The 21,473-nt window shown below is 32.0% G+C and overlaps 3 protein-coding genes and 1 long non-coding RNA gene across 9 annotated transcripts in view; 1 reads left to right on the top strand and 3 right to left on the bottom strand.

The window, feature by feature from the left end:
- The window catches only part of LOC149904519 (very long chain fatty acid elongase AAEL008004-like), a 41,052-nt gene extending 30,434 nt beyond the window's left edge, over positions 1–10,618 (top strand). For all 6 annotated transcript variants that reach the window (XM_090106781.1, XM_090106784.1, XM_090106780.1 and 3 more), the window contains 4 exons: positions 558–614; positions 1,346–1,588; positions 5,979–6,131; positions 8,611–10,618. In XM_090106781.1, the coding sequence (XP_089962907.1) occupies positions 558–614; positions 1,346–1,588; positions 5,979–6,131; positions 8,611–8,763 (606 nt within the window). In that variant the 3' untranslated portion in view covers positions 8,764–10,618. The remainder of the gene's footprint in view (positions 1–557; positions 615–1,345; positions 1,589–5,978; positions 6,132–8,610) is intronic.
- Positions 10,619–11,098: 480 nt separating this feature from the next.
- On the bottom strand, positions 11,099–13,600 carry LOC149904518 (formylglycine-generating enzyme). Its single transcript, XM_090107058.1, has 4 exons — positions 12,968–13,600; positions 12,497–12,668; positions 11,870–12,029; positions 11,099–11,561 (listed from the first exon to the last, which is right to left on the bottom strand). The coding sequence occupies exons 1-4, from the start codon at positions 13,500–13,502 to the stop codon at positions 11,421–11,423; spliced, it is 1,008 nt and encodes a 335-aa protein (XP_089963184.1). The 5' UTR covers positions 13,503–13,600; the 3' UTR covers positions 11,099–11,420.
- Positions 13,601–14,428: 828 nt separating this feature from the next.
- On the bottom strand, positions 14,429–15,256 carry LOC149904517 (uncharacterized). The gene is made up of 2 exons (XR_016457233.1): positions 14,937–15,256; positions 14,429–14,669 (listed from the first exon to the last, which is right to left on the bottom strand). It is a non-coding gene; the product is annotated as an uncharacterized LOC149904517 (long non-coding RNA).
- A 3,260-nt stretch (positions 15,257–18,516) lies between these two features.
- LOC149904516 (traB domain-containing protein-like) lies at positions 18,517–21,157 on the bottom strand. The gene is made up of 8 exons (XM_090106789.1): positions 21,061–21,157; positions 20,835–20,980; positions 20,526–20,650; positions 20,312–20,438; positions 20,051–20,193; positions 19,785–19,942; positions 19,441–19,543; positions 18,517–18,641 (listed from the first exon to the last, which is right to left on the bottom strand). The coding sequence occupies exons 1-8, from the start codon at positions 21,155–21,157 to the stop codon at positions 18,539–18,541; spliced, it is 1,002 nt and encodes a 333-aa protein (XP_089962915.1). The 3' UTR covers positions 18,517–18,538.
- Positions 21,158–21,473: the final 316 nt, after the last annotated feature.

The following is a 21,473-nucleotide window of genomic DNA, read 5'->3' as shown; positions in this document are numbered from 1 at the left end:
ATTTGTGTTTAAATGTTTTACTTATCGCTGTACTTTGAATGTTCTAACTGTCATTATAATAATTAATGCATTGCGTATATATAATAATCACTGCACGATTTCATATCCATTAAGATAAGCTTCATACATTTGACGCGGTGGTAGCCAAATCATAAATATTCAGATAAGCTTAATTAATAAAAAATCATGCTAGCCATTTTACATGCGATTATTAAGCTATGATTGCCTTGGGAACAGGTGTTTAATTTTGGGTTAAAATGGCTTAATTATAGAAATAAAAATATTCTTATAAGATTTCGTAACTTTACCTCAATATTAAACTTTAGACGATTAAATTTATATTTTCTCCAATGTAATGTATAGAGTAGCCTGTTGATGAATAGTGAACTTGCATTTAGTTTTTTTTTTTTTTTTTAATTTTCGTAAATCATCGATTTTAAATCCTATAATAATTTGCATGAAATTCCTTAACAATCTTATCCAAATTCAATTGTTTTACATAAAGAATAAAATAAATTAGCGTTGGACATTTTAAGAAGTATGTATTAAATTTTCAGATGGTTCACGCATGTTGGTGGTACTACTTTTCAAAATTCACAGAATTCTTTGATACGGTACGTATTTAATTACATACTTCTAATAGAAATATTATCTTCTTACAATCTCGCTCACGTTTATTGTAAAGTTTTATTCATAAAAAATATATTAGGTACAGTAAAATGTTTTAATAACTAATCAAAAGAACAAATACATCACGAAAATAATTTCAAGGTGCTATAATTTTTATATTTGAATTGTTAAAATGATAAAATTTAATGATACAACGCTTTGTACATTTATAATTAAACTACCTGTTCTGCATAACTTCCTTGTTTTGGTTTGTTTATTTCCCGGAATACCAATTAAGAGCTTGTTTTTTTTTACTATAAAGTTTTATAAAAATTAAAGAAATATATTTTTCCAATTCTTAACAACATTTTTTAATTTTATTGAAGATAGCCGTTGCCCGCAGCTTCGCCTGCGTGGAAAAGATTAATTTGCATCGTACAAACTTTCATCCCTTTAGGGGATGAATTTTCTAAATCCTTTCTTAGGGGACGCCTACGTTACGACATCTACCTGCATGCCAAATTTCAGCCCGATACGTCCAGTGGTTTGGGCTGTGCGTTGATAGATCACTATATCAGTCACCTTTGAATTTTATATATATATAGATTATTTGAGTACACAGTATTGAAAAAAATATATAAAGTTACTACGGCTCTACGAACTTCACCGCGTAGAATATAATTTTAAAATTCCTTTTTCCCTCTTTTAATTACTCTTCTCATTTCTCACATTACAGATCTTCTTTGTACTAAGAAAGAAATTCGATCATGTATCTACCCTTCACGTGATCCACCATGGAGTGATGCCCATGTCTGTATGGTTCGGCGTTAAGTTCACTCCGGGAGGTCACTCCACATTCTTCGGTCTTCTGAACACATTTGTGCACATCATAATGTATACATACTACATGATGGCCGCTATGGGCCCACACATGAAGAAATACTTGTGGTGGAAGAAGTATTTAACAACTCTACAAATGGTGAGTTTTTATAGCGATAAAAATATGATTAATGTTGCCGTTAAAAAATTAATACACACGAATAAAAACAAACAATGAAAATTAATGCAAATTAAATAAATACATTAAGGGGCCCTGCTCCGAAATGTATGTTTCTAAATCATGGTTTTTGGATAGAAATCATCATATTTAAAATCCTAAAAAAATATATAGCACAGATAAACGTTTGATCTAGTGACTTTTTTGGATAAAAACACAATATTAAACATTTGACTCGATCAAAAAAAAATCAGAAGTAACATCGATTTTAAAAGCATAATCAGTTTTATGAGAATTAGGGGAACGCTATGTTTATGAAAATTTGACATTTCATTTACTAATCAGGTTTTACAGGGAAATTTTTGGATAGATTTTTAATTTAGCCCTTATTTTTTTCTATATAAAATATAATACGTAAAATGCGACTCGCGCGCACCACGTCAGTGCCGCCAGAGTCCAGCCGGACGTCATCGAAGGAGGACCTGTGCTAGTTTTGCTCCCGACCACGTTGCAGTCGCCGCTCGCGTATTAGAACCGAGCGGCGAGTAAAACGGCGAGCATGTCACGGTATAAATAAATCAGTAGTTTGATTTTGTTAGTTATCCTAGGATTATTGTTGTAAATATAAATTAACTTCTTATTCTATACTATTAAACGAACAATATTTGCATATTAATATATTTGTTTGTAAATACAGTGTGGAAATTTTCGATGGGCCCTGGGTGAAAGTACTAGAAATACTGGAGATAGCAAATATCCTTTATTTTTAAAAAGAAATAGAACTGCATTCAAAGATTTTCAAAAATTCATTTTCTTCGACCGGGAATCGAAAGAACTATTAAAACCGCATCAAAATCCGTTGCGTAGTTTCAAAGATTTAAGCGTACAAAGGGACATAGGGACAGTGAAAGCGACTTTGTTTTATACTATGTAGTGATTTAAAATTATGTTTTAAAAATTACCTTGCCTGAGATCCTCTTTTTTATGGGTTATTGAATAGGAATAGCGGCAAAGTTTTGAAGTACTAGTAGAAAGACTATTATGATGTTGGTTGATCTGTATTCAATGAGTATGACAAATATTATTTTTATGAAACAACAATCCAAGATGGCGCCGACGAAAATTTGACTTTTTTCGTGATGGGTGTCATTTTCATGGTTTTTGGGGTAGCAATTAACGAATATGAGGTCAAAACTATAATCCAAGATGGCGCCGACGAAAATTTTACATCTTTTCGTCATGGGTGTCATTTTCATGGTTTTTGGGATAGCTATTAACCAATAAGAGGTCAAAACTAAAATCCAAGATGGCGCCGACGAAAATTTTACATCTTTTCGTCATGGGTGTCATTTTCATGGTTCTTGGGGTAGCAATTAACGAATATGAGGTCAAAACTATAATCCAAGATGGCGCCGACGAAAATTTTACATCTTTTCGTCATGGGTGTCATTTTCATGGTTTTTGGGGTAGCTATTAACCAATATGAGGTCAAAACTAAAATCCAAGATGGCGCCGACGAAAATTTTACATCTTTTCGTCATGGGTGTCATTTTCATGGTTTTTGGGGTAGCTATTAACGAATATGAGGTCAAAACTAAAATCCAAGATGGCGCCGACGAAAATCTTACATCTTTTCGTCATGGGTGTCATTTTCATGGTTTTTGGGGTAGCTATTAACGAATATGAGGTCAAAACTATAATCCAAGATGGCGCCGTCGAAAATTTTACATCTTTTCGTCATGGGTGTCATTTTCATGGGTTTTGGGGTAGCTATTAACCAATATGAGGTCAAAACTAAAATCCAAGATGGCGCCGACGAAAATTTTACATCTTTTCGTCATGGGTGTCATTTTCATGGTTATTGGGGTAGCTATTAACCAATATGAGGTCAAAACTAAAATTCAAGATGGCGCGGACGAAAACTTTACATCTTTTCGTCACGGGTGTCATTTTCAAGGTTTCTGAATTCTGCTCGAAAAATATGTAAACGGTTGTAAGAAAAATATACTTACCAAATTATCGATAGCTGTCTCAAAAACCTTGAAAATGAAACTCATGCCGTAAAGATGTAAAATTTTCGTCGACACCATCTTGGATTTTAGTTTTGACCTCATATTGGTTAATTATAGCTACCCCAAAAACCATGAAAATGACACCTGTGACGAAATTTTGTCAAATTTTCGTCGGCGCCATTTTGGATTTTAGATTTGACCTCATATTGATTAATAGCTACTCCAACTCTTTGAAAATGACACCCGTGACGAAATTTTGTCAAATTTTCGTCGGCGCCATTTTGGATTTTAGATTTGACCTCATATTGATTAATAGCTACTCCAACTCTTTGAAAATGACACCCATGACGAAAACATTTCAAATTTTCGTCGGCGCCAACTTGGATTTTAGTTTTGACCTCATATTGGTTAATCGCTAGCCCAAAAACCACCCACATTTGCTACTTAGGAAAAGTTCAGATTTAAAGATATCATAGGTAATGTGACGAATATAATTTATTTCATTCCGACCGTTTCTCGGAATAACATACATTTACTAAGAAGGGTTTAATATATTGCCGGTAACATAATATTATGATGTATGATAATAATTAATAATTCATAAAAAAGTATTTTATACATTTCTTAAAAAGCTTCGATATTGTATACAATAATACAAATCATTAATTGATTATTATTCAAATTGTTGTAAAATAGTCACACTTTTTTAAGTTGGTTGAATACACTAACTTACTTATTACATACTTATATTCAATTATTATTTTGCCTTTTTTATTTGTTTTACTTTTAATTATTATTACCAATATTTTCAGAAGAAAATAAATTAATGTATCCAGAACGAGAGTTTCATTTTAAACTTTAAATGTATGTATAAAATAGACCAAAAAATTTTTACGAGAAATTAACAATAAATTATCTTTTATATTGTTTCTATCGATTTGAATAATAAAATAAAATTTGAAAAAGGAATGTTTTCTTTCAGAAAAATTTGCTATCCCTAGTATTTCAAGTACTTTCCATTCAGGGCACATCGAAAATTTCCACACTGTATATATACAAACAAATATATAAATATGCAAATATTGCTCGTTTAATGGTATAGGATAAGTAGTAAATTTATTTATCAACAACATTCCTACGATAGCAAATAAAATCGAACTACTGATTTATTTATACTGTGGCATAATCGCCCGCCTTCATAGGTCACCGGAGTTCATGCCGCGCCGGCTCCTGCGCAACGCGGGCGCGAGCCATCTCAGTGCCTAAAATGCCTAAACTTTCAGTACAAGGGGCTCTTAAACAATGATAACAAGTATTTATCGTTCTTCCTCATTTACACAAAAACAGCAGAACGGGTTTGAATGATATTTAGCGTATTGATAGTATGTACAACTCGACTAAGCTAAGTTTGCACCTCGCGTCGATTACGTCACACTGCACTGACGCTTACGTACGGTTTGCGGATTCGGTATGACTTAAAAAAAGTAAACAAATGTTTGATAGATTTTACTTTTCATTTATTGTTATGTTTGCAACAAGGTGCAAACTTAGCTTGGTCAAGTTGTATATGCAGTTTGCTCCTCGAGTCTCGACCAACTTAGCTTGGTCGAGTTGTATATTAATTTAACAATTAACTTTTTATGCTCATTCATATTGATATAAATTAAATAATCGATACTAGACAAAATAATAGTAACCTAGTAAAATTAAAAAATGTGTCGTTTTAAATATTTATGTAAATTAACACCTTATTTCGGGGCAGTAATGTTCAAGGTCTATTTGTATACGCCAACTAAAAAACTCTGCCTTACACGCATAGATAGATTTTTGGACGGACAATTTTTGGGCGGTTGTGAGTCTAGTTGCATACTCTTTTAATACATAAATCTGTGTAATGACGATTTAAAAGTACTTGTAAAAGAAGTATTTTTTGAAGTGAAACTTCTTTAGGCGCGTTGAGAGAAATATAAAGTCGCGTCATGGCAGTACCGTCACGTCATGGAGTAAAGCGATGATTTTGGTATCACTAATCTTACAAAAGAAGTTTCACTTCTTGTTAGAAGTGTTGTGGTGTGATCCTGTTGGTGTGATCGGCACACACGCTCTTATTTTACTGTACTTCAATGCTGATGTTTAATATATTTGAAGTGAAACTTCTTTATCGGGGTTGGAAAAAAATTTAGTGTAACATTTTTCCGTTACGTGCCATCTTGTTTTTATCCCTACCACGCGTGATTGACGTATTTCTGTAAAGTTGCATATAGGTAGTAAATTATTTTTTTCTATTCTTTATAAATTTATATTTATAAAGCATTTGAATGCCATAAAACCAAAAATATAAATTGTTTAATATTTTCCAGGTGCAATTCATCGGTATCATGGTTCACGCGTTCCAACTGCTGTTCATTGAGTGCGACTACCCGAGAGCGTTCGTCTGGTGGATCGGCATGCACGCCGTTATGTTCTTCTTCCTTTTCAAAGATTTCTACAACCAGTCCTACTCAAAACCAAAGGTAATAAATTTTGAAATAAAGGTATAGTATATTCCTAGGGCAGGCGGAAATTCGTACAATGACACGAAGTATTATGTTATCATCAAAATAAAACAATACCTATCGCTCTTCATACACTACTTTATCGTTTACGCAGCGTACCGCTTTTCATGGTACAAGGTGAGGTGAGCGACGTGGTCGTTCAGAGATGACAAACTTGTTTTGACATGTCTGGATGAGGTGCGGATTAGGAAGCTAAAAATAAATAATTCACTTATTTCATAAGATGTTACTAAAATATTTATTATTATTTTTATTATAAAACACTTAGAAGTTAGAACCTAAGAGCAGAACTGGTCTAACATTTTTTTTGTTGTAAATTGTGTCATACCTACAGCTTACTGCAAAGTAAGTTAGATATAATCAAGTCAAAGTCAAACAGTAGGTTACTGAAATAAAGATTTTCACTTTCACTTTCACCCTTTAATAATGTTCTCAGGTTACACAAAGGTTGGTTACCCCTGTTAGGTCATTGTACGAATTTCCGCCTGACCTAGGAACATACTATAATATTATTTTTAAAATGCTCATATATTTTGGGCTGTTTTAAATGTATATAGGTTTATTATAGAATTCGGCATTGTTTCCTTTTTTTCTAATTATTTACCTAGTATCCAAAATAGTAGAATACATATTCATATTTCAATTAGAAATGTATGTATTTCAATTATACATTTAAATATAATACCAATACATATTTATGTCCCGATTTTTAGATTAAGCAAAAAAAAGATACATATTTATTAATTGCTGTTTAAATTCTAACTTTGTGTGATTATATTCAAATAATATTAGCATTATTGATTAAAATATCTGATTAGTGGAGACCTGGTGACCTGTACCTCAGGCATCAGTTATGCACATCGGATTTAAAAACATTTGCAATGTTTTTAAAATAAATGATTATGTAATATACATATTTATCTTATAAGAGCTACAAGAAAATAATTATGTATATAGGTAAACCAGAATCTGATGGCAATTAGGGAAATCAAAATTTTGAGTGTGCAACCCTAGGGAAAATGGACTGAACGATCTTGATACTGCGTATTTTTTATTTTGTCCTCAATATCATTAGTCACATTACACAAGTGGATAATACTGTATTTAATAATGAGATATCCACGTAATATTTTGTAGGCACTTATTACATGTATAATATACATATTACTTTTCTAAAGGTAATACATAATATTATGTATTTACACTGTATAGTTACCTATATTTGAATATATATATCATTATGGCATGTGAAAATATGGATGTAATGATAATGCAGATCAAAACTTATTTACTATATTTAACGATTATTTATAAAATAAAACAATAATAAAATAAAATCATGTTTATTTTCTTAAGTAATTAACACATTATAAAATTGACGGTGTACAAGTCGGACTTGACAAATAGCCGAATTGGAAACTCCTGTAATAAGTTTTCATACAATTATATTTTAATCAACAAACAATATTATGAATATTATAGTTACCTATTTATAACTTTAAAGTATCAAAACGGGTAAGTCCAATTAAGCAATAAAATCTTTCACGCGCTTTAAAATTGAAAATTGTGATGTGTTTGACCCTTCTTCATCGAATATTTTTCTATACACATTGTAAACAACACCTCTTGCTTGTGATCTCAGCGGTTTTAACGACATTTCGAAGATTTTGAAGACAAAATCCTAAAAATTAATCATCAACACAAATAATTTGACGACCAATTTGATAGTTGTCAAATAAAGTTGCCACATGAAAATCTTTTATTTTTTAAATATAAATATGCCATCAGATTCTGGTAGACCTATAATAAAATATATTATTATTACTGTGTTGAGCCATTTGCAGCCCGCCCACAACTGCATTAAATAGATAAAGCCCCGTTCGAACGTTTTCAAACAAATAATCTATGTGGCCTTAAAAAAAAGTTAAGACGCATAGATCATAGGCAGTTTGCATCTAATCTATTATATAAAATTTTCATGAAATTTCAGAAAAATTATGAAATCGGGTAGGTTTGAGCATCGAACAACATCTCTTTTTCTTACCCCTAAGGGAAAGCAGAAAACACAAGCTAAACATTTATTTTTACTAGCGGTCCGCCCCGGCTTCGCCCGTGGTACCTACATGTTTAAACTATCCTATCTCTCAAGTTGGATCGAACTGCACATGGTGTGCGAATTTTATTATAATCGGTTAAGTGGTTTAGGAGTCCATTGAGGACAAACATTGTGACACGACATTTATATATATGTATTAAGAAAAAATGTATGCGTGTACTAGAGTACACACGTAAGAAGTGAAACTTCTTTATGACCTTAAAAATGTCACGAGTATGGCGTAACGCAAAAATGTCACGCGTACGGCGTAACGCAAAAATGTTACACTAAATTTTTGTTTGTTGAAGTTTCACTTCAATTATTAAAATGTACATTGTACAGGTCCGCGCGCGCTCGCCGCCCGCCCCAGTGACGACGGACATCAGCGACGCCAAGGAAGCGCCGTACAAGAACGGCGCGCTCAAGAACGGCTTCAGCAACGGGCACACGAACGGGCTCGTGCGCGCCCGCACCGTGCTGCCGGCGGGCAACTGACGCTCACCGCCGAACGTTCTAGCATTCCGTAGTCTGTGATTCATAGCCCCGTCTCCCGCGCCCCGCGCCCCGCGCCCTGCGCCCCGCGCCCCGCGCCCTGCGCCCCAGCGCCCCCGCGCCCCGGACACGACCGACGCGGTGACTGTTGTCTAGTGCTAATGTGATCTATCTAGTGTATATAGCCGGTGTCAGTGGTGTACATTTTATTTTAACGATACAAATTGTAGCTAAATTTCGTATCGTGATAGCGTAGCCTTTTGTACTTTTTAATACGATCGCTTTTAGGGTTTAGTTACCTCTGGAAGATTGTTTTGACTTGTTATATGTATTATATTATTACGTCAATATCTTGGGTGCTTATTAAAGTAAATAATAAATACAGGACGTGTTTGTACTGTTCATAAATTGAGTAATGTAAATGTGCAATATCAACTATGGGAATCATTTTTTTAGAAAAATATACATGTAAAAACGTTATTTGCAATCAACGATAACTGACCTTATTTTTTATAATTGCATGTTACTGAAAATGTCCCAATAAGAAATGTAGTAGTATAAATTAGATCACATTATTTCTATAAAACTGTGTATAATATAAAAATCTGTATATTTGTTAAAAGGCATCTATGAAATTGTTAAAACAATTATTATTCAATTATTTAGTAAGATCGATTGATCAAATATGAACAAATTATTTATTAGTTTCAGATGTTAAATATATAAATTCATGTTACAAATTACAATGAAGTTTTTATTAGTTCATTATTATATATTTAATGACATAACATTCAATTCTTGTTGTAATATTTGTATATGAGACTTTTTATTTAGGCATAAAGAAGAGGCCCAATGTTTATTTGAGTGTGCGATTTTCTTTACTTAATATTATAAACATAAAATAATATGCACAAGCATTACATAATTATTATTTCTAATTAGATATTAAAGACGAATTTACTTATTACTTGTTTTGAAACAAATTGTAACTTCTATTTTAAACATACTCAAATAAGCATTTTGGCAAGACTTAATATTTACTGTGTGTACGCTTATAGCTAAAGCTATATTATTACTTGTAACCTTGAATTGTGAATATTTATAGAAAATTAGTTCAAACTAAACAAATTAACCTTTTTATATGAATTATATTTAAATAACTGCATAGACGACCAATCAGCAACTTTAATTTAAACTTCCGATTTATTGAAAAGACCAAATATTCACAATTCTTGTTTACTAATTCAGATGCGTACGAAAAAACAGTATTTGAATATCACACTTTATGATTTCAAATTTTATTGCAATGCAATAAATTTGTTTTTTGTAGTGACACTTAGGTTGTGTTGGCTATTTATTTTTGTTTAATTTATATTTTTTTATTTATACCAAATATTGTAAAACTGTCTCGATATTTGCAAACTTAAGTATTCATGTAACTTACCATATATGGTACAAAATTATTTAGTCAATTTAGTTAACAATTAAATTAAGATGTATTCAAAAATTCAAGTTTGCAGTTAAATCGTGGCAGCGAGCCCTTTTATTATTGCCACTCTGTAGATTGAATAAAATAATTCAAATTGTATGTTCTAATTTAATATCTTAATTTTTTATAAACGTCTATAGATTTTTTGAGCAAATAGCCCATTTAAGTTTGTATTCTGTCTTCCGTTTGTTTTGTACTTACCAAATTAAGGTGCTTTTGTACTCGAAGCAGTTCTGCTTGAACAAGCAGTAAATGCTCTACTCGCCATTTTGTAAATAAAAATTGTTTCAATAGTAATAATAATTTGGTTTATGTAAAAATGCAATTTTTTATACAAAAATGCAAATAAACTATAAGGGTAAAATGTTATTTATTATATCTCGTTTCATATGTTCCCCATAACACTTCATCTATCTACATAAATATGTATGTAGGTTAACTAATATTCCTTTTAGGTAAAACTGAATCAATAATATCAACATAGTCCGGCCAGCCAAATCTGAACCCAGTAAATTTAAAAAATAGGACCTGGTAACATCAGTAGGAATAAAACATTTTGATACTTATGATATTCATAAAGGTGATCATAGTATATAGACAGCTGGATACACAACACAGCATTTACACGTAATTAAAGCAAATGATTTCAACCGTTTTCAACAAAACTGACATCTAACTACGCAGAAACGCCATGATGACATTCCAGATTGTGTGTCCGCTACAAAAAAACCCTGGGTTCAGCTTTGGCTGGCCAGCCTCTACCACATTTATGTTGTTTAGTTTTAAAATTGACTCTGAGAATACTGAGTCTGAATTAAACAAAAATTATTTTAAAAGAAAACATTGAAATATTTTCATACAATAGTATATTTCATAAATTGGAAGACAAGTTACACACAGAATAGACAAAACATACATCATTGAAACACTTATATAATAATGAGCGAGGTGTCTTTTGTTCTTTATTATTAAGTTCAAACCCAGTCATTAAGTACAATACACTTTAACCTTATAAATTATTATACAATAAAAATACGTGTAACACACAATCATAAAATCTTAGATGAAAGTTTGATATAAATAACAATAAAAAAACAGCAAAGTAAATGCATTGTCTACACTTAAGATGAGCTTTGTTCATACACAATAATATTAGCTTTGTTCATATAAATTATGCAGATTTAGCACACCTAAAACCTAAATTTCCCGCAGAGCTGTCATCAGTATTGTGTGAACGGGCAGAACACCTGTATCTATAGCAGTATGAGTGGTGACACAAATATGAACCACCCCTCTTCACTTTTTCTTTGGTCTGAAATTTAATATAATACAGTCATTAAAATTATCAGAAATTTATATATCCAACATATAATCATTAAATAGACAACAAGACTCACATTTGCCTGTTTAAAGGTCCAAAAATGTAAAATGGCATTGTATAAAACATTTGAATAAACACCTTATTATGTGGCAGTAAGGTTGAAATTTGATTGTACATAAGAAAACTCTGCCTATTAGACATGTAGGTATTGTTTTACTTTGACAATTTTTGAGTGTGTTTGTGAGTCTATTTGTTTATTATATGCAAAGTTTTTAAAAACTTAAAAAAAAATTACATACATCACCCTGGGTCCAATTACTATCGGTCCACTCCCAAACATTGCCAGCTATATTGTGAAGCCCAAACTCATTTTGTGGAAACAAATGAACAGGGTTAGTGCCAACATAACCATCCTTCTCAGAGTTGTAGTTTGGAAATGTACCCTGCCATATGTTGGCCCTGAAAGATGCAATAATCCATACTAATATTATAATTAATGCGAAAGTAACTATGTCTGTCTGTTACTCAATCACGCCTAAACTACTGAACCAATTTTCATGAAATTTGGTATGGAGATATTTTGATACCCGAGAAAGGACATAGGCTACTTTTTATCCCGGGAAAATGACGCAATCACGGAAATCCCACGGGAACGGGAACTATGCGGGGTTTTCTTTGACTGCACGGGTGGAAACCTAGTAATGACTAAAAGGTAGTAAGGATATGTCTTTTAGTAATAGTATAGTGTTCTAAGAACAAAAATGCAGATAATATACCTTCCGTAAGCAATTAACTAAGATATTTTATGACTAAGAAATAAGACCTAAGAACTTTATTTTTCAACTACAGACCTTACTTTCATATATCAAGAAACTTCTAGAATTAATCAAAATACTCTGCAGAAAAATGTACACAATAAAACTTACATATGCTTTCTATTAGGAAACAATTTATCGCCCCATGGGTACTTTGTATCTCTATGCCCACCGCGGCATGCTGCTTCCCATTCTGCCTCAGTCGGCAATCTCTGACCTTTCCAAACACAATATGCTTTAGCGTCATTCCATGATACATGTATTACTGGATGATCCATTGATTCTGTAATGTTTAAGAATCAGTAAAATAAGAACATAAAAATGATAACATGCCTTATAAGGTTATAAGACACTAGCTGTGCTCCGCGGTTTATCCCATGTGGCTCCGCTTCTGTTTGTCCTTCCTTGATGAAGGCTATCTATCACCAAAATAATTTTTCAAATCAGACCAGTAGTTTCTGAGATTGGTGCGTTTAAACAAACACACAAACTCTTCCGCTTTATAATATTAGTATAGTTACTATCTGATTTAATGCTAAACAAAAGAGTGTTTATTTAATTAATATAAAAACATATATGTACCTATAATGTCTGAATCGGGTCCATTAGGATGCATCCAATTAGCACCATTTACTTTATACCACCAGGGGGCTTGAGCCACACGATAGTCTTTCAATTCCTCTTTAAATGTTTTATTCAGAAACAATGTGAACACAAAACTATCTCCAAAAACTTCAGCTTCAGTCTTATAATTAGTTAATCTTGTAAAGTGACTAAATTCCCTGTTTGATACTTCATATTTGTCTAAATAGAAACTGCTTAGTTGTATTAATCTTTTCGGACCTTCTTTATCTCCCTCTATAACTATATCATCAGTGCCAAGCTGGTACGTGCCACCGGGAATTAAAACCATTTCACTGTCATTTCTTTCGACATTATCGATACCTTCGTCGAGTTTTACTTTGCATTGACTTTCATCAAAACCGGCGCCAAATATACTATCTTTATATCCTCGTTCCTCTTTATTACGATTTACATTACAACCACAACCACTATCCTTATTTTGAATGAGATCAAAGTGTAAAACAGCAATAAGGAAAATCTCTAACCACAACATGATTTAGTATATTACCCAGTTTCTAAAGAACATAAAAAGTACATAACCGCGACATAAATATTGTAACAACTAAAAGATTACATACATTGTAAAGAATATTTGCATTTTGCAATATAAATAAACAATACACATAAATTAATTTGCCAATGACAATTGACAGCTGACAGTGGCGAATTCTCGGAGCAATTAACAAGCCTGGAGAAGTAACAATTAATTGAACGTTTCTTATATAGTGGCTCTCTTTTATTCAATACCCTAATTAATGCGATAGAAAGAGACAACACACTGTTATCTGCTTGGCATTCAAATCCACATGTAGCCACTTTTTGTTCTAAAAAGGTAGTGCTTGCCTTTACTTTATCGAATACTAAAATATCGATAAATAAAAAAATTAAGTTATAAAATTGCTTGAAGATAATTTAAGATTCGTTTAATTTTGAATTATGGATAGGTAATTTCAAATTTTAAGATTCGTTTAATTTGGAATTATTCATTTACGATGCGTATTGACTGCCTTGCATTGTATGGTAGTGGTATTTATAAAAAAATATTATTAGGTATTTCGGTTTAGGTTGTTTTTATGGTTTCGTAAAAAGGTACGTATTTTTTCCTGTTTTCATAGATTCATTCATAGTATTTTTACATACGGAACCCTTCGTGCGCGAATCTGACTTCCACCTAGTTGATCTTTTTACAAATCAATAGTCGTATCCTACTAATATTATAAAAGCAAAAATATATAAGAATGGACATATTTTGATACTCTTTCACGTAAACACTACTGAATGAGTTTTTATGGAACTTTACAATTATATAGTTTAAACATCAGAATAACATATAAGCTACAATTTACCACAGGAAAATAACTCATTCCCACAGGAAAAAATTGGTACAAGTTTAAAATAAATTGCTTCAAATAAAACAAATAAACATTTATTTTTTTAACAACATTTTATTTCGATACTTAATTACCAAATTACAATATTTATTATTTAAAATAGATGCCACCTTAAACTTGTGGCACAGCATCTCTGCAAAGCACTTTACTTTTCTTCCCGTCTGATTCGAAATGATTTGAACAAGGCCGAGAATGTTTTGAAGGCTTCCAATTTTTCCTGTGCTATAGCTTTAACTCAAACATCTTTTAATTGTTCTCAAGCCAGAAACCTGCAAATAACAATAAAATCCATACTTAAATACCTTTTTTTTCTCCTAACCTAAAGCAGTCATTATCAATGAAGTACTTCGTTCCTACTCAAGTATCGATAATTGCACAACACTATGGAAGTTATATTTTGAATTTTTTCTAAAAACTAAGCTGATTATGATTTCATTTCAATGATTACGGTTAGATAAAACATAGATGATTAAGAAAATAAGGTAAATTAACTTATTTATCATACAATTAACAAAAAAATTGATCAAAACACTAACCTGTGAAATGACAAATTTCTATCTTCGTCCGATTTCACATTACTACGGCTTTTACAGCCGTAAGCATCACAAGCCATGTTATCTTTAGTCAATTGTCTTTTCATAAAATAACAAATTAAACTAAAACACTCGTTTTTCACTTCAAAAATAATTATTAAAATCACCATGCGTCCGTGACCAGACTGGTCACTGAAACAAATTGACATGGGCACATGTCATTTCAAACTGTCGAACTGACATATATCTGTCCTCTTTTTTCGCATGACATTTTGCCATAAGCCAAAAAGGCCAAACTAGTGCTATATTGTTCAATTAATTGTTACTTCTCCAGGCTCAGAGGAATAAACCTATAGAGTTCTTATAATAGCCCGGTTTACACGCACACTCTTTACCGCGTGATTGAGTGCGCGGGATTGAACGCGGGAAAGCACGCGCGCTGAGGAAAGAGGAAAGATTGTGCGTGTAAACGATAATCGCGCGCGATTGAACGAAGGAAAGCATGGCGCGTTGGAGTGTGTGCGGAGTGGACGCGCAATCTCGTTCTCTCTGTCATCGTTTAAATTCTCGCTCTTTCCCGCGTGAAAGCCGAATCGCGCGCGAAAGAGCGTGCGTGTAAACCGGGCTATTGAGACAGAACAAAATACATATTTTCTAATCTACTTACTCTTAGTCAATAACAGCATAAGTCAGATTGAGATAGCGATAGAGTATCTGCACTGTCTTCAAACGTAGCGCGCCGGCAGTCAGTTTGTTTTCCAACCAGCTGGTGGGCTCAGTGCGTCAAGTGTTTTTAACGAAATATTTAGAAAATATAAAGTGTATAGTGTTTCTTTTTATTTGTCAGTGTGCTAAAATGACTATTGTATGTTTAACTACCGGCTATTACTAGTCGAATGGGAGTTTTGGATGAAAACAATGAAAAAATATCTTTCTATCGGTAAGTGATTTTCAGCAAATTGATAAATATTTATGTTCTAACCCTATTTGAAGGTTTTAACAAGCGCTTTTTTATAAGTTTATGTTGTAACTGTAACATTTACTCACTTTATGGGGTTGTGGAATACAAAAGAATTAAATAATTTTTAAAAAATGTCACAATATTATCACGTTTGGCATTTTGTTTACCACCGTAGTGTTGTAACACATCTAGCGTATATTATCGATTTATGACAAAAAATCTATTTCATATTAACGTTGATTTATTTATTTTGTTTCTTATATCAGATTTATATGTAGTTGTTGTAGCAAATAATAGATGTAAATTTTCTACAGCAGGAAAATAAAAAATACCACGTGGTTGTTTTATTTGACTTATCTGTTTAGTTTGTTGTTTCTCTTTTAGATTATTAATAAATTCATTTTGTTTTAGATTTCCAGAGCTAAATAAAAAATGGGTATAAAACATGAGACGTGTAGATTGGACGCCGTCGAAATTTGCTAGATTGTGTTCACTGCATTTCGAGCCTGCGTGTTATCAAGATGGATACTCTAGAAGAATTGTGCAATCTTACGCTTACGTATTTTTTTGTTCCTTTAGATAATAAATACATTTGTGTGTGAGTGAATTTTTATTTGGAAATTTTTTTACACATTTACTTTAAATGTGTAACTGTGTGAAAATTAAACGGTTGATTAAATGACAGTTCTCATAGATCAGAAACTACTATTGAAATACATACTTAATATACATGCGTTTTCAAAGAAAAACCCGCATAGTTCCCATTCCTGTGGGATTTACGGGATCAAAAGTAATTTTTCCAAATTTCATTGTAATCGGTTTAGTAGTATTCGCGTGAAAGAGTAACAAACATCCATCCTCACAAACTTTCGCTTTATTAGTAGGATGTAAGGAAAATGTTTTCTTTAAGACTGTCCTTTTATGAACTTGTTAAAATTCATGCTGAGTGTGCCTTTCTCCTCACTCCTTTAACTTTATTGATCTTTATTTTAAATTAGTTACATTTCAAGTTTTAAAATTTATTTTAAAATATACTAGCTTTCCGCCCGCGTTTTTAAAGAAAATCCCGCACAGTTCCCGTTCATGTGGGATTTCCGGTATAAAACCTATCCTATGTGTGAATGTACAAAATTTCATTGTAATCGGTTCAGCAGTGAAAGAGAAAGTTATCCATTCTCGCATAATTTCGCATTTATTATATTCGTAGGATTAAACAAATAATGTATTCAACTGAAATTTATGATTAATTTTGTTTTTTTTATTATTTATTATTTCACGAAACCGTAAATGCAAAATGCATTCACGATTTTATCGATTGAAGCACATCCCATCACTATCACCTTCTATCTATCTAAATACGTACCTATAGTAAAAATGGTGCCATGACTATGTTTAAACGTAGCTTGTAGTCTATAGCTATCTCATTCTTTCATACGACGTTTTCTTTAGATAGAGAGAAACAAATATATGTAAATTGTATACGCTCGATACAAGTACTCTATAGGTTTATTCCTCTGAGTCTCCAGGCTTGATAATTGCTCCGAGGGCGAATTTGATAACGGATCCACAGAGCAAGTAACAAAGAGTAGTTAGTTTATATAATACCTGTGATAATACAGGCAAATATAAAAAAAATAATTTGGAAAATCCAAAAGTGCACGCCTCATAATTTTTTTTTAATAAATATTTATTAATTATTATTTTTGTTTATTTAATAACAATTAAACCACATCGAATCAGACCCTGAAAAATGAAAGGGTTCTATTCCTGAGCATACTCAAGCGTAAGAGAAAAAAAAAGACTCGATTAGTAAAGTATTTCGGTCGCTATCGTGTTAACAAGAAAAAGGATCCGCACATACAGACACACGGACGTCCAAGACAGAACTTTTTTAAACTGTTTTTTAACTAGTTTAAATAACAAAAATGACATCAAAAATATCATGAACGTTAAAAATAGTGTTTTTTCTTAATATGTGTGTGTATGTATTATCTTACAAGTGCAATGTATGATACATAAAGACATTTTAAGTTTGAAAAATCAGATGTTTTGCGCGAAGTGACAGTAGTAGGTACCCACCTCAACGCTTCGCTTATGAGGCGTGCAATAATATAGGACGGATCTTTGAATGTGTTTTTGGTGCGGTTATAAATTGTTCCCTATATTTTATAATACCTATTCTTACTTAACGCATTTCAATTCAAACTACTTATAAATTAACTACCTGTGCGTTCTAGACGTTGTTCTGCCTTACTCTAAAATTTCACAAGAATCGGTCCAGCCGTTTGGGAGGAGTATGATTACTAACACAGTGACACGAGAAATGTATATAATAATAAAGAATATAACCCCGCAATGATAACTCTTTCGCTCATGCGCTTGCCTTCGCAATATATTTTGAAGAAAATTAAGCAGTTTCATAAAAAACGATCATCTAAACACCTTTTTTGTAAATCCTCTTGAACTACGGAGGTTTTTGCGTCAGCTATTATTTACTTTTGCACCTTTGCATACACTTTGCATCACAATAAGCTCAAAAATAAGATTGTGCTTTCTCCCAATATACAGTTCTTAGATTTTAAATAAAACACAAACGTATTTGTTGTTTCTTTATTTGGTGGTAAACATAGAACAATAATTTTATTTAGCCAAAAATTAGCCGGTAAATAAAAGAAAATATCAAAAAATAAAATGTGAATTTTATGGTTGCACGAAGTATTACCCAATACACGGGCGTAGGAGGTATTCTGAAACAAATATAATTTTTTTATTTAATTTGATAAGAAAGTATACAACGACAAAAAACAAAATTTAATGCATTATAAAAATATAAACAGCAATACTTTTTACCTAAGTATGTCTTCAACTATTTTGCAAATGAACTCTAATGTCTCCTCTCAAAAAGTAGATGTTGATCATAATTTAGTCACTGAAAAAATAAAAATACATACATAAACATCTTGCTGAAGTAGAAAAAAATATTGCTGTTTCTTAAGTATGGGATATACTCAAAAAATTAAGAAAATAACTAAGTACCTAATTTGAATGATTTCGCTAACGTATAAATGTATAAGAATTTAATCTAAACTGTAGATAAAATAATAAAATATCTTGTTGTGAATTTGATTGTTGTTGATTCCGAACACATCACACAGAACATACAAATGATATGAAAACTAAGGGCGCGTTCCCACCGTGTCGTGACGACAGATAATCGTGTAGTTTTAAGTGTCGTGGCTTATATGTTTAAAACGAAGAAAGGAAAAGGAATATTGTTTAGAGGTTTATTGTGTCTATACTGCTCCTGTCTATGCCTACGACAAAAAAAAACATATGAAATTTAAGCTGCTCTTGACTTTCCCTGAAATAATCTAGCTTTATGCTGAGGCTATAAGGTTTTCAGTCATTACTCATTATAAAAATAAAAAACTCTACTTAACATTTTTCAAGCATGCAATATGCTTAACATTATTTGAATACTCATAAATATTATTTAAAGCAACAAGATCAAAATATATACCCATTGAAAAACAATTAACCCCTTACAATAGCAATGGCACGATGTCTTCTTGTCTCATTTTGCCATAATATTTCATAATTCCATCCACATGGCCCATTCCTACAACTGCCAAGACACGAGGCTTTTCGACTGTCAAGGAAAAAAGAATTATGGTATGCACATATATGCACCTCACAATAAGCGCTTACACATTATCTCATCCCAAGAACAATTATTCAACTGTATTCGCCTAAGACCGTTCGTATTAATTGGTAATATTTCGATGATCGATTCAATATTCAAAATACAATTATTTTATTTTCAATTCTCAGATAACAGTTTTAATTTATAACCCTCGGTCCCTCGGACTATATTTTTAAAATAAACTTACCGGCACGTACACATTCTTGCAAAGAAAACGCGAGACATTTATCACGTTCGTCAACGAACACATGAAATATTTTCTTAAAAGCCGGTACCTCTCTCGTTATTTCTTCAAATTGGGCTTGAACAAAGTCTTTACTTTTGTATTTTTCTAGTTGATATTTACTGCAAAATAATATATAGTAAACGGATACGAAGAGAGAAAGCAGCCGCTTTATAAACAACGTGCTGGGGAATCGTTAAATTAAAATTGAAAAATATCTAAATACGCACTCTATTGGTTTTGGTTTGGAATTAGTTAAATGAAAAAGAACTTGTCCCAATTCTATCACACTGAGGGACTGGAAAGCTCTTGCAATCGTTATTTGAATGGGTCTATCGCCGAGAAATAATTTGCAGCCAGGAATTTTTTTCATCTGAAAAAAAAGCCCCCTTTCAGTTACGATTTTTTACCTACTCTCTTTTAATCGATAATTACTAATAAGTTAATAACTATTACACTAATATTATAAAGCGATAAGTTTTTAATACAACCTCATGATAAGCTCTCCTGAATTCTCCCCCAGGCGCCACACCCAACTCTTTAGCGAGATCGGCGTATGTTTTTAGCAACATAGCATGTAACATACCCGACACAAAATTTTGACCTTTTACTGCTTGTCTATACAGAAAAAATCTTGTTAAAATCAATAAATAATTAACGATTAATTAAAGAAAAATTTGCAAATATGTAGTAGAAATAGTCGACCTCAATTTTTTTCCATCAAATTTTTTGGCGTCTTCTAAGAACTTTTTATCATCCAGTTCTAGTAACGACACTCTCTGTCGGCATAGCTCAATCATTATTCCATTTGGATTTAGTGACTTCACTATCTAAAAATAAAATTACAATACAAAATAATTACACATTAATATTCCTTCTGTAAGTACATATTGAATTAGAGGATTTATACATCACCGTAACGCCGCGCTTGCAATTAAAATAATTTAGAAAATCAGCAAGTTATAAGTACGTACATCCGAAGCCATGTGCAATTAAAATATTTAACATAGTAACCTGGGAAACATCTTCCACTGATTGTTTACTGAAATGGACGGTCCCAAGTAACACGACAGTGGCGCTGCCGTCATTTTGCAGAAAAGACGCTGAAGGAGGTAATTCTATTTTTGTATCACTGAACCCTCGAAATGCTGATGCTATACCTATAATCATTTATAAGAAACGTATTATTTGCCATATTGTATATAAACATAAAAAATATCTTCTATAACAGGTTACTTACAGTTAACTCTAGAAATTTTTTCACCGATTAACGATCTCGATAGATTTGATGTGATTAACGGATACCTGAATATATGGCATGCTGTAGAGTATAGCATATTTTGATTGTACTTTTAAGAAACACTGTAATTTAATTTTTTATGATAAAACATTGTATTTTAAACTATTATTTCCACATCCAGATTCCAGTCCATTGTTGCGAGTTGTATCAATGTCATTTTGTGATTATTTTTTAGTAAACGTAACTAAAGGAGTTTGAAACAAAAATAGTTCTATATATTTTTACTGACTTCTCTAAAAAGTTTTCATACTTTAAAATGTCAAAACATAACTTGCTATGAGTTTGCCCTAGGTTTGCCGGCGTTTTAGCAATCGTACCTATAGTACACCTTTTAAAATTTTTAATACTTAATA

Source organism: Colias eurytheme, chromosome 11, assembly GCF_061535395.1.
Source record: "Colias eurytheme isolate Ceu_HAF_F1 chromosome 11, ilColEury1 Martin Lab GWU primary, whole genome shotgun sequence".
Classification (NCBI taxonomy): domain Eukaryota; kingdom Metazoa; phylum Arthropoda; class Insecta; order Lepidoptera; family Pieridae; genus Colias; species Colias eurytheme.
The sequence above is the reverse complement of the archived record's forward strand: the minus strand, read 5'-3'. Positions and strand labels throughout refer to the sequence as shown.